Source organism: Ornithorhynchus anatinus, chromosome 1 (genome assembly GCF_004115215.2).
Source record: "Ornithorhynchus anatinus isolate Pmale09 chromosome 1, mOrnAna1.pri.v4, whole genome shotgun sequence".
Classification (NCBI taxonomy): domain Eukaryota; kingdom Metazoa; phylum Chordata; class Mammalia; order Monotremata; family Ornithorhynchidae; genus Ornithorhynchus; species Ornithorhynchus anatinus.
This window is the reverse complement of record NC_041728.1, coordinates 160,945,588-160,965,251: the sequence shown is the minus strand read 5'-3', so window position 1 is coordinate 160,965,251 and position 19,664 is coordinate 160,945,588. Positions and strand designations below refer to the sequence as shown.

Genomic DNA, 19,664 nt, shown 5'->3' with positions numbered 1-19,664 from the left:
AACTTTTTTTATTTTAATTGAAGACATTATTGTTAGAAATGCTTTCTTAATGTAGATATTACTTTGGAAGCATGACTAGACTGTGTGGTGGATAATTAATACTATCTTGTCCAAAACAGAACTTATCTTCCCACCCACACCCTGTCCTCCCCCTGCCTTTCCCATCACTATTGTGAATGTCACTATGTGTGTGTGTTCTCCTCTAGACTGTTAGCTCCATGTGGGCGGGTGACATATCTACCAACTTTGTTGTGTTGTACTTTCCCAAACATTATAGTGCTCTGCCCTCAGTAAGCACTCAATAAATGCCATTGATTGATCCCACCTGTGCCATGAGAAGCAGAGTGACTCGGTGGAAAGAGCACAGGCTTGGGAGTCAGAGTTTGTGGGTCCTAATTCTGGCTCTGCTGCTTGTCAGCTGTCACTTTGGGCGAGTCACTTCACTTCTCTGTGCCTCAGTTACCTCATCTGGAAAATTGGAGATTAAGACTGTGAGTCCCACGTGGGACAACTTGATAACCTTGAATCTACCCCAGTGCTTAGAACAGTGCTTGGCACATAGTATGTGCTTAACAAATACCATCATCATCATCATCTTCAACCCTGTCCTGAAGACTCATAGCCAGGGTGTTAGACTAGACTCCTTTCTCTTTGTTTCTGGTTTATTTTCGGTAGTATTTATTGAGGATGTACTGCGTGTATTGCATTATACTAAAGACCAATAATGGAGTGGCAAGGGGTAAAAAGAAAACAGCGCCGATCAGTCGGTCAGTGGTATTTGTTGAGCACTTTCCAAACATAGAGCAGACACTGAAAACATTAAGCTTGATAACACAACATGGAACAGACTTTTTATGTGCAAAATGTATTATGGGAGTGGGTCCCTCATTAACCTTTTTAGCTATACATGCACTTGAAGGTAAATTTCATCACCTGTGGTTTTTTTTTTAATATGTTGCAAATACATATACATCACTGGAGAACTTAGACTGTGGGCCCCATGATGGGATGGGGATTATGTCCAATCTGATTATAGTGTACTTACTCTAGTGCTTAGTATATTATCTAGCTCAAAATAAGTGCTTAACAGGTGTCACTAAAAAGAAAAAAAAATAGACAACTGGTACTACAGAATACGATGTCTTAAGGAGCAGTTTCATGCTCCTCTTGACCCAAACAGCCAATGCTGTTTGGAGAACAAGAATTACAACAGCATCTGCCTCAATCACATGGACCCTGATGTTTTTAGACTTGCAGAAGGCTTTATGTTGTCACTTCGAGCCCAGCCAGGCACAGTGGAGAGAAGACAGTGGGCCCCAGTGTAGAGGTAACTTCAATCATTCCTTCAGTTGTAATTATTGAGCGTTTAATGTGTGCAAAGCACTGTATTAAGTGCTTGGGAGAGTACAATATTACAACAAATAGACACATTGCTGCCCATTGAGAAGCATCGTGGCTCAGTGGAAGGGGCACAGGCTTAGGAGTCAGGGATCATGGGGTCTAATCCCGGCTCTGCTACCTGTCAGCTGTGTGACTTTGGGCAAGCCACTTAACTTCTCCGTGCCTCAGTGACCTCATCTGTAAAATGGGGATGAAGACTGTGAGCCCCACGTGGGACAACCGCATTACCCTGTATCTACCCCAGTGCTTAGAACAGTACTCAGCACATAGTAAGTGCTTAACAAATACCAACATTATCATTATTATAAAGAGCTCACAATCTAGAGTAGCTGAGTAGGTGAGTCGCATCTTCCAGGCGTTAGATTTTTGGTGGCAGTATGGGGGAGTGACTGGATCACATATTTCAACTTCATCCTCATCCAGCCAGGGTGGAAAAAAGCAGAATTAAGGGAGCATGGTGGCTATGGAGGACTTTCTGGGCAATGTACCTTCCAGATGATATGTGGTCATGCAATGAGCAATTCAGTGAGCTCATACAATGAGCATACAATGAGCTTAGGCAATGAGCATACTGGGCGGTGTGCCTTCCAAGCAGAAAGTCTCTCTGTTGAGGTACCTTCTGGACCATGAGCCTTCTGGGCTCCAGTTTTGAGGGAGCGGCTAGGCCTTGCAAAGTGCCATTTTCTCCTCTATATTTCACCTCCCATATTCATTCTCTTGCCTATATTCCCTCCACAATTATCCCTACTTCATTTATACCTTTCCCCCTATGAGGAAGTTACTGTCCTTTCAAATTGGCCAAACTTCATCATTCCCCATTTTGAAACCTTCCTAGGATGCCATCTCCCCTAGGGTTATTTTTGACTCATTTCTCACTTTCTGGTTATGCCATCCCATAGTAATCATAATAATGGTATTTGTTAAGCACCTACTGTGTGCCAAGCACTGTTCTAAGCACTGAGCACTGTTCTAAGCTCAGGCATGGTCAGGTCATGTGGGGATATTTGTTCTTCATTTCATTTTTAATCAGTTATATCTCTGACCTTGTTTTCATTGTGTTGTAACATTTGCCTGCTTGTCACTCTCATCTAGTTGTAAACTCCTTGAAGATGGAGACCATGTTTTCTGTGTTAACTGACTAGTTCTTAGGGAACATAGTACAATGTTTTCCACATTGTAGGCACCAGAAAACAGAAAATGAATGATGGTAATGAAGAAAGTCTGTTACAAGTTCATTAATTACGCTCTGATGAAGCATATGACCTACAATGATGGTATTTCAATTAGTCAGTTGTATTTATTGAGTGCTTACTGTGTGCAGAGCACTGTGTTAAGTAGACATGTTCCCTGCCCACAGTGAGTTTTCAATCTTGGGGCCATATTTTTTAAGTACTTACTCTGTGCCAAACACTTAACTGAGCAGTAGAATGGGTTCATGTTCATCAGATTGGACAGAGTACCATGATATGTGTCAGGTTGGCCATAGCAATTACGTGTTTTCTTTCACAATTTAGTTTAGCTATCAGTCAGCAATGGTATTTATTGAGAGCTTATTGTACGCAGTGAGCTTAACAATAATGATGATAATTATGCTAATTGTTAAGCGCTTATTATGTGCCAAACACTGGGGTAGATTCAAGTTAATAAGGTTGGATTCAGTCCATGTCCCACATGGGTCTCTCACTATTAATCTGCAGTTTACAGATGAGGTAACTGAGGCCCAGAGAAGTGACTTGCCCAAGGTCACACAGCGGGCATGTGATGGAGGCAAGATTAGAACCCAGGTCCTTCTGACTCCTAGGCCTGTGCTCTATCCATTAAGCCATGCTTGGGAGAGTGCAATACAATAGAGTGTGGTATACAAGATCAGTGCCACCTGCAAACTTATAGTCTATATGCATCAATTTTTTTTCCATTATGTCCTTATGATAGTTTATGTTTCATGGGACATTGTTCATTGAATTTATCTCCTTCTAATCTTTTGTATACAGCTAAATAAAAGAGGAAAACCTCAGTAGTTTATCTTCTGCATAGCAGTGAAAATTTATTATAAATCTTATTTAGATGCAATTATACATCACATTCTCTTACCATACATCACATTCTCTTACCATTTGTATTTCAGGTAATGGGCAGTGGATATCTGGCAGCAGCTTAAGTGAATTTGCTGATGAGTCAGTGGTGCAGAGTGTTCTGTTAAGTGCCCCAAGTGAACCTTCAAGGAGAATACAACCCAAAATGGGTAAGAATATTCATACTATTTCAATACCATATATTTCCATTTAAAATTAAATTAGCATTAAAACCCCTCACCTGCTGAAAAAAATTGTTGAGTGTTTATCCATTGGGCATTTTAGAGTTAGATTTGGATATTCCCTTACCTTATTATCTCTGATTCTGTCCTTCTTTAAGTTCTCTTTGAAGAAAGAGAAAGGTCATTATCGTAATCAGTTAACATTTATTGAGTGCTCACTGGGGCATAGCAGTGGATTAGGCAATATGGGCTTTTGTAGAGCAGAGATTAACTCGCTGCCCTCTTTAGAAGTTGTAGAATTGTTGTTGGAATAGCAATAAGCTCTGCCATCTATCAGTATGTCCCTTTCCTTCAGGATCAAGAGGCAGCAAATTCTGTAGAGTGCTGGTAGCTACAGGGATGCAGGGACTTGGGGAATAATGAATAGAGTGCCTCCAAGCCCTACAGTTGAAGAATGGGAGAAATAGAAGGCTTTAAGACCCAGTGGAAGTTGACTGGTGTTCAAAGTGACTCGTGGGGCTCTTTTGTCCTGAATTTAGGCCTGAAAGCCCCCAGTGATGTCATGGTAGGTAGCACTTTTATAGCAGCTATAACGGGAAAAATGTCATTAAGCTCTATAAAGAACTCTCAGTTCCCGTTCTCTGGGCCGCATGACAGATCCTCTCCAGAGCTTAGGCCTGGTTAGATAGAATTATTTTTAAGGGAATTTCAGTGTCTTGCATCTCAGAGTATCATAGGTTTTTGTGCTCGCACAGGCACCAATTCATACAATATATATTTGTAGCTACATCAGTGAGGTGTTTTTTGTCCTTGTCCACTTGTGAAGCCAACAAGGCAATCCCTTCTGCGTTATGAGCACATAAAAACTGTTCCTGGCTGCATGGTTGTGTTAGTTATCTGCAAGATCTGGTGCCATTTTGATTCATCCACCTTTTGTCACCACTATTCTGAATCAATAGTATCTTTATTATTATTATTATTAGTTGTAATATTATATTTGTCAGGCACTGGGGTATACCCAAGTTAATCAGGACAGACACAATCCTCATCCCACATGGGGCTCACACTCGAAGTAGGAGGGAAAACTGGCATTGAATTCTCACTTCTTGAAGGAAAACTGAGGCACAGAGAAGTTAAGTGACTTACCTAGGGTAACACACAGGCAGCTGGGAGAGGCAGAATTAGAACCTAGGTTCTGACTTACAGACATGTGCTCTTTCCACTAGGCCTTGCTGACTCACCATCCATGCAGAGGGCTAGGCCCTGGAGAGGCTCTGTCTGGAGAAGCCCAGATTACAGGAACTGAGAATTCTTTACAGAGTCTTAATAACATTTTTGCCACTTGTGGCTATTATGAAAGTCATGCCCGCTGTGACATGGCCAGGGATTTTCTGCCCTAAATCCAGGACAGAAGAGCAGCCAGAGTTACTGTAGAAACGTCTGTGCCTTTATTGTTATATTGTACTCTCCCATGTGCTTAATATAGTGCTTTGTACAAAGAAAGTGCTCAATAAATATGATTGAATGAATGAATGAAAGAATGAAAGTCTGAACCCAGTCACCTTCCTTGGGGTCCTAAAGTCTTCGATTTCTCCCCTGCTAGATTCTGAACTCCTTGATGGCAGGACTCATGTCAGTGAGCTTTCTTGATTTGTACCCTCTCAAGTGTTTAGTTAAGTGTTTTGCACACAGTAAGCACTTAGTAAATGCCAGTGACTGATCGATTGTCCCATCTGGACTTTGTCAGTGGTCTGAATAATATTGCTTTTCACATTAATCCCCTCTATTCACATGGAGAAGATTAGCACAGTTAAATAAGTGTGCCATTTCTGTGCCATTTTCCAAAAATGTTACACTGAGTGCAGACTATGGATGCATGACAACATTCTAATAATAATAATGATGATGACATTTGTTAAGTGCTTACTATGTGCCAAGCACTATTCTAAGCACTGGCATAGATTCAAGGTAATCAGGTTGTCCCACGTGGGGCTCACAGCATTAATCCCCATTTTCCAGGTGAGGTAACTGAGGCACAGAGAAGTGAAGTGACCTCCCCAAAGTCACACAGCTGACAGGTGGCAGAGCCAGGATTAGAACCCATGACCTCTGACTCCCAAGCCCGTGCTCTTTCCACTAAGCCACGCTGCTTCACATTCTGTGGGTTCTTGTGTGTCCTCCTTTACAGGAGTCCCCTGCCCTACAGTCTGCACCTTTTGAACAGCTATGTGCAGACTCTGATGTCTTCCTTTAGTAATATCATGACTTATGCACATGATTGAATACATAAGGTGCAAAAGAATTTCCCACACTTGGCATTGCCAAGAATGGACCAACAAGACTAGTGTGCTGCTTTTTACCACTTCAATTGTAGGATAGATCGTTTCTAAAACTTCAGTTGTACAGAAGACAGTCAGTAGCATTTCCTGAGTACTTACTGGGTGCAGAGCACTGTACTAAGCGATAACAATAAAACAATAAACAGGCAAATTCCTTTTCTAGTAGTGCATGAATTCAGAGTGGCAGAAAAGAAAATTCAGGTTTACAAGGTTTAAAATTGGAAAAAATCTTCACATCTGAAAAAAACGAGAGCATGAATGGTACTGCGCAAACCACCAGCCATACACACAGGCACAGTTGCTCAATCATTCAATCAGTCAACCATTGATATTCACTGAGTGATTACTGTGTGCAGAGCACTGTACTAAGCATTTGGGAACATATAATACAACAGACTTGACAGAAATGTTCCCTGCCCACAACTAGCTTACAGTTTAGTGGGAGAAACAGATATTAATGTAAGTAAATCATTTATAGATGGGTATAGAGGTACTGTGAGGTGAATGCCAAATGCCCAAAGGGTATGTATCTATCTCAGTCCTGAATTCTCAGGGCTGAGATTTGTACATTGTTTTTGACAGAGGCTCCATCATCAAGGAATACTTCTCCAGTGAGGAATATGAACTTTAAAAAATATGCTGCAGTTTGTAAGATACGTTTCATCCCAGATGAGTGATGGTTTTAGATAAAGTGTGCTTGAAAACAGATAAATTCTCTTCAGTCTGGAAGGGTACAGGAAAAGAAAACATAACCCAACCCTAGTATACAAAATCAACAAAACCATGAGTAGACTGGCTAAATCAGTATGGGTTGTTTTCTGAATTCCAATATAACAGGATGAAGGGGAAACCACTTAGGTTTGAAGGTTTTATCACCAAACACACTTCTTCACCTAGAGAGTGGTCCATGTACGTGGTCCTTACTACAGGAAGTTGTGTGGATCAAAAATATCAGACTGAGAAGTTTGGTTACTTTCTTTGACAAGCAAACCATGATGGGTTGCTAGTAGAGGGGATCGTTCACTCATAAACATTTGGATAAACAAGAAAGCATCACTCAGATTCTCCAAGCATCCTTTACCATTGTCAGACAGAAATCTAGGTGGGATGGATAATTACTGTTAGCTCAGTTTCTCCCTCAAACTGAAGGTGAAACTGTGCTTGGAAATACACAGCTGGTACATGTGGATATATTCATCCAGTGTAATTATCCTGTCTCTGAAGACAAACTTATAATAATAATTGTAATAATAATAATAATTATGGTATTTAAGTGCTTACTATGTGCAGAGCACTGTTCTAAGCGCTGGGGGAGATACAAGGTAATCAGTTTGTCTCATGTGAGGCTCACAGTCTTAATCCCCATTTTACAGATGAGGGAACTGAGGCCTGGAGAAGTGAAGTGACTTGCCCAAAGTCACATGGGTGACAGGTGGCAGAGATGGGATTAGAACCTACGACCTCTAACTCCTAAACCCGGGCTCTTTTCACTGAGCCACGCTGCAGTATTAAGTGCTTACTACATACTATTCATTGTACTATCCCAGCACTTAATACAGTTCTTGGCACATAGAGCTTAACAAATACCACAGTTATTGTTATAATCATTGTTAATATTATTATTACTAAGCATTTGGGTGGATACAAGATAATCAGGTCACATTCCAACAAGTAGAAAGGAGCACAGATACTGAATCCCCATTTTGTAAATGAGGGAACTGAGGAACAGGGAAGTTAAGTGACTTGCCCAAGGTCACACAATAGTGTGTGTGAAGTTATGATTAAAACCCAGGTCCTCTGACTGGTGGTATTTTTTAAGCACTTATTCTGTGTCAAGCACTATACTAGACATTGGGGGAGCTACAAGATAAACAGATCTAATGTTATCTCCGTTTCTCATGAGGCTCACAATGCAAGTAGGAGGGAGAACTAAAGCAGTATACTTGGGAATTCCTGACAAGTGTGAGTTGGCACCTGTGGTATAATAGGATAGAAAATAGTATTTAAATAAAATATTTCCTTACGATCTGCCCTATGTCATTCCTATTTCATATATTGCTAAAGTTGCTGAAATGAAAACATAAAGGCAAATTAATTTTATTGCCTTTAGTTGGATAAGTAGAGGTTATATTGTACTCTCCCAAGAGCTTAGTACAGTGTCCTGCACACAGTAAGCACTCAATAAATACAATTGAATGAATGAATAGATAATGAATCTTCATTATACAGATGAGAAAACTGAGGCACAGAGAAATTAAGTGATCACAGAGCTGGAATTAAAACCCAGGTCCTCTGACTCCTAAACCTATGCTCTTTCCAGGAGGCCATATTTCTTCAACATTTTACCAGTCAGGAGAATGATCTGATGGCATGATTGTTTGGGAGGAGGGGGGGTTCTCAGTCCTACATCCAGATAACCTAGGAAACTGTGGCTGGTAGAAATTACTTGCCAGCTAATGGGTTCTCAGGCTGAACTCTGTTTTTTCCTATCCGACTGGGTGACTCATAAAAGGGCCTTCTGTCAACTACAGAGTTCTATCTGGGCTTAATGGTGCAAGAGCTTGGTGAACTCCTACAGAAGACGACTGAGTGAAAAAGACCGAAGGCCCCCCCCCGCTAAACTGTAAACTCCCTGGGGTCAGGGAACATGTCTACAAACTCTGCTGTATTGCGCTCTCCTAAGTGCCGAGTACAGTGCTCTGCACACAGTAAGCGCTCAACCAATACCATTGCCTGCTTGGTTGATTGATATAAGGACTTTGATGAAAGTAGCAAATCTCTACCCCAGTGTGAGGAAGATGGAGACAATATGTGATACCCATGTAGAGGTGGGCGCGACATAAAAAGAAAGAATGCTCTGTGCGATGCATACAGAGAGAGCCACTCAGGCAGTTTTACCAACCGCGGTGCAGCACCAGACATTATGTGGGGAAGGGGATGAGCTGATAGATTGGGTGACTGAGCTACACTTAGATCAGTGCTTGGCACATAGTAAGCATACAAATGCCGTCATCATCATCAACTATAAAGTCAGTTACGATGGAGTTCAGCAGTATCATCTCCATCTTATATTTTACTCCCTTACCAGTCCTCCCCAGGGTGGAATTCCATCCCAGTACCCTGAACTCCCCCGCTACCCTGGCCTTCCAATACTACCCCTTGCTTTCATATTTTATAGTAACTATCTCCTGATTACCCCATCTCTGCCCCTTGCAATTTCAGTAAAGCAGGAGTGAAAGAAGAATGTCAGGGTCAGAACAAGGCAGTTTTGATAGTAATCAATCATATTTATAGCAATGACCTAGATGGCAAAATAATAATCATTGTGGTATTTGTTAAGTGCTATGTGCCAAGCACTGTCCTAAGCATTGGGGTAGATACAAGATAATCACATTCCATATGGTGCTCAAAGTCTAAGCGGGAGGGAGAACAGACATTGAATTTCCATTTTATAGATGAGGAATTAAAGGACAGAGAAGTTAAGTGACTTCCGCAAGCTTCATGATGGAATGAGGACCCAGGTTCTCTGACTACCAGGCCAGTGTATGACACTTTTTATGGGGTCTTTGGAAAGGGACACATACATTTTTTGGCAAATGTGAGGACAGAAGACATTCTAGGCTAGGCGAAGCACTGCAACTGGTCTGTGAAGTGCCCATTCAGCGCTTGCATTGTTTCTTGTAACTGAGCAGTTTTATTCCAATACAGCTGCTGTGATGTTGCCAGGAAACTATTTGCAGATTTCTCTCTCCTCCTGGAGCTCGATGTTCAGTTGTCCCGATGGTTAGGATGCTACTTTTCAGTGCATGGGAACATGCTCAATTTTGATTTGAAACACATGAATGATGAATGTGATTTCCTTTCATGAAAGCAAGGATCCACAGAGCCTTTCAAAACCTGGTAATAATAATAATGATAATGGTATTTATTAAGTGCTTACTATGTGCTAAGCATTTTTCTAAGCACTGGGGTATATACAGGGTAATCAGTTTGTCCCATATGGGGCTCACATTCTTCATCCCCATTTTATAGATGAGGTAACTAAGGCACAGAGAAGTTAAGTGGCTTGCCCAATGTCACACAGCAGATGAATGGCAGAGTAGGGATTAGAACCCACATCCTCTGACTCCCAAGCCCATGCTCTTTCCACTAAGCCACTCTGCTTCTAAAGCAAGAGCTGGTAAAAGCTCTGAGGGGCATGGATGGTGTTTTCTCTATTCTGGGAAACAGAGTTTAAATTTTACACAATGCCAACAAGCTCAAAATTATGTACAAATGACCAAAAACAGTCAACCAATGGAATTTGTTGTGCTCTTACTGTGTGCAGAACCCTGGACTAAAGATATGGGAGAGTGTGATACAGCAAATAGACATGATTTCTGCCCTGGATGAGCCAAAAATCTAGTTCCTTACAGAATATCAATATTAAGAAATACACTGAATCTTCCTAGAAACCTTAGAGTATAATTTTAATGTTGTAGGCAAAGCCTAGCTTACAAGTTATGGTTCTCTAATAGGCCCTTTGAGGCTATACAGGCATTTATTATCTACACAACAGAGTTAATCACAAGTCTTCAATTTCTTTTTTTTTCTTTTGATGCCCCAATATTTTTGTCCATGAAGATCATTTTGAATATCAGCACCTGAAATCTGAGTTGGAAATGGTCCTCTAGAGTGTTTTTCGGAAGTCATTTTTGGAAGTTTCTTACCATTTCTAAAATTACTTCCAGAACACCACCCATGCTGAAGGCATGTTTTAGTAAACAAACAAACAAATCCCATAAAGATCCCATAAAGTTCTTTTTGGGTCCCATTTTGAATTTCATGTTTTTATGCCCATTTCAATTAAATTACATTGTGTTCCTCGGCATATCACTCATACCTTACAATAACAGCCTTCCTATTTAAAAATTAAATGTTAACAAATGTATTTCATTCAAAGATAATTCTATCTGTGGAGATCAAAGGTGCCTAATAATGTTCATAATAATTATATGCTTTCATTACATACAAAAAGTCTACAAGCTACATTTACAATTCTCTGGAAAAAAAATATACTAGAACAATTCCCTGGAAAGGGCTAATTTTATGCTGTAATAGTTTTGCTTCACTTAAAAATGTATGTTGGTCATACATTGGTTTTAATAGTCATGTTTGCCTATGTGGTTAAAATTTCACTGTCAGCGGTATCATTTTTGAACTCTGAAGGATATATGTATAGAATCCTAAGTAAATAATACTATGGTATGAATACATAAACTGAGTAGAAATGTTTGGAAAATAAAATTTATAATGATTTTTTTTCAAACCAGTTGGATGAGGGCAATGTGACCAATTGAAGTTCAGGTGGTAGATTGAGAGAAAACAGATGAAATGAAAATTTACTTCACAAATGTCATTCCTGTTTATTGCTTACCAGTGCAACATGCAAATACGGGTCTACATTCAAATGTGTTTAGAATAAAGAATGCTGATTTTCTTTCACTTCTATCTTAGGACCTCCTTCCCGAAGACCCACATCCACAAATCTTCCTCCTGTCAAAACTCCTCAAAGGAACCGTGACCACTTCAAATCTTTTCATCCAGAACCACGGAGTGTTTCTGCCCAGCCATTGTCCAGAGCCGCTTCTGAAATTTCAGAAATCGAATCCATTGATTTAACTGATCAAAACGATCCTCTCTTAGAAAATGCCACTGATCAACAAACATTAGATAGTTTAGAAAAAGAGCTTGGTGTGTTGAAAAACCTTGCAGGTAATTTCCATTGATTTTAATATTGGTAGGAAGTGGTTGAATTCTTCAAGGTTTACAGTGACTGCATTTCCTGATCCTCGGGTATAATCCAACCACAGCTTGACCATGCCAGACTCTGGCTCTCAACAAACAAGCCAGGATCCGGGAGCATCATCCATTGGAAGCCAGAATTTCAGCAAGCCAGTGGTATTGAATGGATCGCAGAGCCACTAAATGGGCCAAAATTTCCTCTTCAGTGCCACCACTTAGTCTTGCCAAATTGAATTTACAGTCCTTAACGTTTTAAAGGTTCTCTTGTTCAAGAACTCTGTGAAAATCCCACTTCAGCAAATTGTTGGAATATTTTTCTTTCTGCAAGCCACGTTTAGCTTTCATAGTTTTAGTGATGAAAAGGATCAGATGATCAGATCTGTTAAAATAATAGCTTAAATTAACTTGGCACTGTTATTGTCATAAAATAGTATTTTGGGTGTCTCGTTTTGTCCTCAAAATATGCCCGTGAGTTGGAGGGGTGCAGTTATTTCCATTTGAAAAATTTGGAAACTAGGGCTTGGACATCAAATACCACTAATTCTTTCAATAGTATTTATTAACCAGTATTTTAGATGACAATATATATGTGTGTATGTGTGTGGCAAACCTATGCTGGTGGAGATTAATTTGAGATAAGCTTCCTGATGGAGAAGTGATTTCAGGCAGATTTTGAAGATGGGGAGAGATGTGCTCTGGTGGATTTGAAGGAAAAAACGTAGTTACAGGCAGCAGAAAGGACATGAGCTATTGCTTAGGTACAGGAGCATTGAGAACAAAGCACAGAACAAACGTTACCTTGGGAGAAGTGAAGAGTTCTCAAGCTGAGGAGGAGTGGATAAAGTATGCAAATATGCAAAAAGAAGTGAACTAGTGACAAGTCTGTGTTCTATAATAACAACAATAATAATAATTGTGGTATTATTAAGTGCTTACTATGTGCCAGGCACTGTACTGGGGTGGATGCAAGTCAGTTGGGTTGGACACAGTCCCTGTCCCACTTGGGCCTCACAGTCGCCATTTTATAGATGAGGTAACTGAGGCCCAGAGAAGCAAAGTGACTTGCCCAAGGACCCACAGTAGACAAGTGGCAGAGTCTGGATTAGAACCCGGGACCTTCTGATTCCTAGGCCTGTTTTTATCCACTATACCGTACCACTAGTAGAGCTGAACAAGTTTCACTTTGGCCACAGCTAGAAGCAACAGACTGATGGCCATATTTATCTTTTCCTCTTGGAGTTTGTGTGAAACAATCGAACCCAAGAGCTGATGATAGTAATTATGGTATTTGTTAAGTTCTTTCAAGCATTATATTATCCACTGGGGTGGTTACAAGTCAATCAGATTGAACACAGTCTCTGCCCCAGTCTAAATACAAGGAAGAAGAGCTACTGAATCCCCATTTTACAGATAAGGAAACTGAGGGCCAGAGGAGTCAAGTGACTTTGCTCAAGGGCACACCAAGGCCAGTGGGATACCCAAGGTTAGAACTTGGGTCCTCTGACTCTCAAAGCACCGTCTTTCCACTAGACCACAAAGGAGCAGCCCGAATGCTGGGGAGTGGGAAGGAATTCTTCATAGTCCTTCCTGGAACATATTTCTCAGTTTACCTGGACCAAAGTCATTTTTCTCAGGCATCTGTGTCAGTGGTGAATGCAGCTTCTGGGTGGCATTGATGAAAGAATGAGATCAGGGGTGAGGTAGCCAGGGCCAAACAAAGAGCCATTCCAAATGAGGATCGTATTTCATTTTCCCCTAGTACACTTCTAGGATTGCAGTAAATTGGCAGTCCTAACTGGCTGTGTGAACAGCCCTTTGAAAAATGCAAATGTGAAAGCAATGTTAATTTTGTTAATGACATGTTATGTCAGTATGCCTAGAGACATGTTAACACAATTTGCAAACTGTTTTCAATGGTCATGATTCACAGAGATGAGGTTCATTTCAGAACAGCTCGTTTTATCATGTAAAATCTAGGCAGTAATATAATTTAAAGAATTCACATTTTTGATTAATTTCATTGTAAAAGATCTGTTTTTCCTGAGGGGATTCTTCTTTACAATTGAGAAGGGTCTGCTGGAAGCCAGTGAAAAATTATTATAATTGTTCAACCCCTGCAGTGCATTAAAGCATCTAAAAGCTTCCACATATAGATAAATGGCTGAGCAAATAAGCAGTAAAATGACAGTTTTCTCTGATGAAATGGGATTTAAAAATAATTTGACCCCAGTCAGTGCAGCAGGGCTCGAACACTGAATTAGAGTTTGCAGTGGACAGCCATGTGTCTTTTGAGTGTTGAGACAGAGACCCAGATCAGGAGACATTTTAGACATTTTAGAGTCCCTTCCAGATTCATGATTCTCTGACACGAATTCTAGGACAGTATTCTTGAGATATTTTCCTTGCTCCAGCAGTGACATATTGTGACTAAACTTCACAAGCCATTTTATTTCTCTATGCTTTTTACAAAAGAAATATGATATCTTCACGTTTTCCTTCACGGTGCTACACAGCAATACAGAAAAGCATCCCATAATGTACTCAAACCCGAACGTGCATTCAGAATGAGCTTCCTGCAGTGCCGCTGACTGATTGGGTTGGCGGTAAGCCATGTAATAATCAAATGTACCATTCAACCCGACCTGTAAGCCCAAGTTTGGCCTCTGAAGGCTTTTTTCTTTGTCCCCTTTTTACCCTGATGATTGCAATCCATTGGGTGCAGTATCTAATTTCCAAACAGCTCATATTGATATCCTTAGGACTCAGGAAATTTTTATCTTGAGGCCCTGGTTCGCATCAACCAGGACCTTCATGGACCGGGGAAGCCTCAGTGATCCAAAATAGAAGTCAAACCACACCTCTGATCACCAAGATTATTGTGGAGAGTATTTTACTTAGTTTTACCAGCATGCAAGGGAGTGACACATATACACACGAACTCACTCCACTCCATCAAGGGTCCAATACCAGTCTGTGGTCAAAGGAGCCCGTTCTGCCGATGCTTCTTTCTGCTTCCAAGTACTGCTGCCTTCTGATGCTTCTGCTGCTCCAAAGCTTGCTTCTCTCTGCATCTCAAGGTGCCTCTGTGCTGCCTCCAGGTTGTCCTTTGTCTGCATACCCCCTCACGATTCAAAATGAGCACCTCTTATCTGGCTTAGGTGTCGCAGCTGGAGCTCTCCTTGGCAATCCCGTTGGTTCAGGACCGTTACTGGGTAGAAGGGAGAGAAAGCTTTGCCTCCCTCCATGCACCGACCCCAAAGGCCTGCAACCATCTACCTCAACTAGAGCCCATCAATGCCTTCACCAGTCTCTTCCTTGTTGTTGTTCACAGGATCACACACAGTCACTAGTGAGGCACCACAATTGCGAACCTACTTATGGGAATCGTAGTTGAACTAGAGAAGCAGTACGGCCTAGGGGAGAGAGCACAGGACTGGAGACTGTCAGGATAAAGTCCTCTAGAATGTAAATTCGTTGTTGGCAGGGAATGTGTCCTTGTTTTGAACTCTCACCAATGATTAGTATAGTGCTCTGCACACAGCAAGCACTCAGTAAATACAATTGACTGACTGACATGGGATCTAAGCCCAGATACACCACTTTCCTGCTGTGTGACGTTAAGTCAGTCAATCAATAATCAAAGTCACCTGTTATGTGTCAGTTTCCTCATACATAAAATGGTATTAAATATCTGTTGTCCCTCTCTCTTCCTCAGACTGTGAGCTACATGTAGGTCAGTCAATCAACCATATTTATTGAGGGCTTACTGTGTGTAGAACACTGTACCACATGCTTTATTATTATTAAGTTCTGTCGAGTCATCTCTGATTCATAGCGACTCCATGGATATACTTTCTTCAGAATGTCCTGCCTCTGCCATAATCTGTAACCTTTCTAATGGTTCTTCCATTATTGTTGTTATGGTCTCTATCCATCCGCCTCTTCCATGTTTTCCCTAGACTTCTAGCATTAGTGTCTTCTCCAGAGAATTGGTCCTCCTGATTATGTGTCCAAAATATGCTAATCTAAGTCGAGTCATTTGGCCTTCCAAGAACCACTTTGGTTTAATTTGCTCCAAAATCCATTTTTGTTTTGTTTTTTTGGGCAGCCCATTCTATTCACGAAAGTCTTCTCCAACACCGCATTTCAAAATAATTGATGTTCTTTCTATCCTGTTTTTTTCACTGTCCAGCTTTCAGATCCATACTATGTGCTTGGGAGTACACTATAACAATATAACAGAGACAGTCCCTGCCCACAGTGAACTTGCAGTTTAGAGAGGGAGACAGATGTTATTATAAATAAATTACTGACACAGGATCTGGGACTGTATGTGACATGATTGCATTCTATCTACCCTAGCAATCAATCAATCAATCAGTTATGGATTGAGTGCTTAATGTGTGCAGAGCACTGTGCTAAGTACTTGGGAGAGTACAATATAATAGAGTTGGTAGGTACAGTAACTGCCCCCAAGACCTTAGGATGTAATAGATTTGGCAAATCAACTGGCACATTATGATTAAGAATTATCATCATCACTATTATTATTATTGTCACCATACTCATTATTTGCAATAACTTGACCCTTCATACTTTCATATGTGCTTTGATTTTAGTTTATAAAATTTGTATTAAATTTAATTTGCAGCAGTTATCCATAAAAATGAAATAGTTTAGTTGCACCTCTGAGAATTTTCCATTTATGAAGAATGTGGGGAATAATGTTCTGTAACTGCCCTCAAATAGGTTTTTGGAGAGAATTATTTATCAAAGAGTTTAAAGTTAAAGGAGAGGAAATTATATAGCATAGAACAGAGGGTATGACTGGGGAGAGCAGAACTGGTTGGATTTTATTGAGGGGATGCCATGTACTACTAGACTGTAAGCTTGCTTTGGGCAGGAAATGTGTCTGTTCTATTGTACTCTACCAAGCACTTAGAACAGTGTCCTGCACACAGTATGCACTGAGTAAGTACGATTGACTGACTGACTGACTGCATAGTTTCAGCAGCTTTGCATCCAACAGCTGTGCACTTTTGAGCAACTCTGAACTGCAAAGAGTGTTGATTGTTTGGAAATTGTGATCTGCTGCTGTGTGCCCAAATGGTCTGTCCTCCTGCTTGGCACCTTTGGAGTGTGGGGGTATCTGGGAGGGAGGGGTGGGCAGCCTTTATTCTCTTCATACTCTGGAGGAGCCCCTCTTAATAATAGAAAATAGATCTTGAACAGTAGAGTCTCACACTATAATTGAGTTGAAGGGAGCTAGTGACTTCCTATGCAATGAAATCCCAGCACTACACCATCCCTGATATTTCAAAGGTCTTCTCTATTGACATTCTGGAGGCCGGTTGCTACCCTTTGGGAATTCTCAGCTACATATGTGTGTGTTCATTGATCACCAGTGACAGAGTCTAAAATTAAATATTTCAGATCCCCTGGGAGAACTTTACAGCTTACCCTACGAAGAGATATCAGCCTTCAACATCCAGTTAGAGAAGATGAGTAAGACTGTTACAGATGTCCATATAACGTCAGGAATAAAAGACCCCTGTAGAGTTGACACTCCGAGGTAAGTTAAAACCCGCTGATTATGTTTAAAAAAGGGTGCATAGTGAAATTTTTGACATACTCACCTATTTGCCTGGGCTTTATAAAGAAATACTTTCCTCACGCATGCACTTTATAGAGCCATTATTTGTAAAATGTTTGGGTCGGCTGTCTGACCTACAGCATTAGAGGGGATTTAGTAAAAGGCAAAGAAAGTTCTTAACATATTTCTTGAGGTTATCTAATGTCATTGGCTCTATCTCTCAACTTGAAAAGATGAATCGAGATATGCCACATTAAAAGAGAGTAAGAGAAAAATGTTTGGAATAAAAGAAGTTAGTTGGCAGAGTATTGCATTGACTAGAGTGGCTTGTATGGTTATTGACTCAAAGTATAATTTTTATAGATGACTTGGGATCATCCTCCCCAACAACAACGACAACAATAGTGGCATTTGTTGAGCGCTTACTATGTGCCAGTCACTGCACTAAGTCCTGGTGTGGCTGTAAGCTTGTTAATAATGTTGGTATTTGTTAAGCGCTTACTATGTGCCGAACACTGTTCTAAGCGCTGGGGGAGATACAGGGTCATCGGGTCGTCCCACGTGAGGCTCACAGTTAATCCCCATTTTACAGATGAGGGAACTGAGGCACAGAGAAGTGAAGTGACTCGCCCACAGTCACACAGCTGACGAGTGGCAGAGCCGGGATTCGAACTCATGACCTCTGACTCCCAAGCCCGTACTCTTTCCACTGAGCCACGCTGCACGCTGCTTGTTGTGAGCAGAGAGAATGTGTCTGTTCACTGCTATACTGTACTCTCCCAAATGCTTAATATAGTGCTTTCTCACAGTAAGTGCTCAATAAATACCACTGAATGAATGAATAAATGACCACAGGCAAATTGGGTTGGACCCAGTCCCTGTCCCTCATGGGGCTCATAGTTTTAAGTCCCATTTTCCAGATAACTCAGACAGAAGAGAAGTTAAGCAACTCACCCACAGTCACACAGCAGACAAGTGGTAGAGTTGAGACTAGAACCCAGGTCCTTCTGACTCTCAGGCCCATGCTCTATTCACTAGACCATGCTGCTTCTAGGAAATTGAGTGTCTGCATAATATGGTTGTTCCTGACTGGACAACTCCAGTCGTATTCCACACCCATCTTCCTCACTGGTCTCCTCCTACCTCACCCCACTCCAATCAATACTACACTGTTGAATGGATCATCTCCCAGATGCATTGCAGAGACCTATGTGGGAAAGAGACTGTGTCCAACCTGATTAATTTGTATATATCTCAATGCTTTACACATAGTGTTTAACAAATACCATAATAACAATAATAATAATAATGATAATAATGACATGATCCCTGCTCTCAAGGACCTCACAAGCTCTAACTTCAAATCAGAAATCACTTCTCTGACCCCAGCCCTCCCTAGTAAAATCTCCTGCTTCTACCATCTTCAAGGGCCACAGAAGCACTGAGAAGTTTCCTGAAATAAGAACTAAGAGATCATAGAGTTCCTTTCAAGAAGTTCCTTCCATTGTGTTCCTTACAAAAACAGTGCCGAAGTGCCAAAGGGGTAGTTTGGGGCGTAAGACCTGGGAAGAAAATAATTTAATTGGACATCCTGGAGGAGAGGTGATTTCAGAAATGGTTTGGTATTAGGAACAGAGACAAACTGTTGGATTTGAAGAGAAATGGATTCCCAGACCAGGGAAAGGGCTTGATTGAGAAAGCCAATGTATTAAGATCTTGGGATGTACAACAGAAACACAAGATATGTTCCCCACCCACAAGATACCTAACATAACACCTACTCTTCCTTATGTATTACTGATAAATTCCAGTTACCTTGGAGAAAAAAATGAGTCTCCTACCTTGCTGTCATCTCCGGAAAGCGACAAAGATGATGATGAAGAATTACTAGAGGATAAGCAACAAGTCATGGGACTCCACTGACTACGAGGAAAGTAGTTATAAATGTTTGATTTTTGTCTATTTGTACAGACTTAAATGGCCGTTGAGTGGCTAATTGCCTTCAGAATTTCAATGCATAATGTCTATGCTATTTCCAGGGTTTCTTAATAATAAAGATTAGTGAAAATATTATTTCTAAAATATTTTTATCCCAAATGTGGAATTGGTTTGTCAAAACATATCAGTAAGAGAAGGAAATTTGGGAAGCTGGTGGCCCTGTCTTTGAAATAGCTTGTGCTGCCATTTTTTCCCATAATAGGAATATTAATTTGGAGATTCCCATGTTGATAATGTGCTTGGCAAAGAAATCACCTTCTGCTTCATTCACAGAAAGCCTGGGTTATAGCCACCC

The 19,664-nt window shown here is 40.8% G+C and overlaps 1 protein-coding gene across 3 annotated transcripts in view; it reads left to right on the top strand.

Annotated features, from left to right (window-relative positions):
* The window catches only part of ZBBX (zinc finger B-box domain containing), a 106,150-nt gene extending 86,706 nt beyond the window's left edge, over nt 1-19,444 (top strand). For all 3 annotated transcript variants that reach the window (XM_039913274.1, XM_029067858.2, XM_039913275.1), the window contains 4 exons: nt 3,527-3,643; nt 11,491-11,748; nt 17,212-17,350; nt 19,183-19,444. In XM_039913274.1, coding sequence (XP_039769208.1) covers nt 3,527-3,643; nt 11,491-11,748; nt 17,212-17,350; nt 19,183-19,294 — 626 coding nt within the window. In that variant the 3' untranslated portion in view covers nt 19,295-19,444. The remainder of the gene's footprint in view (nt 1-3,526; nt 3,644-11,490; nt 11,749-17,211; nt 17,351-19,182) is intronic.
* Nucleotides 19,445-19,664: the final 220 nt, after the last annotated feature.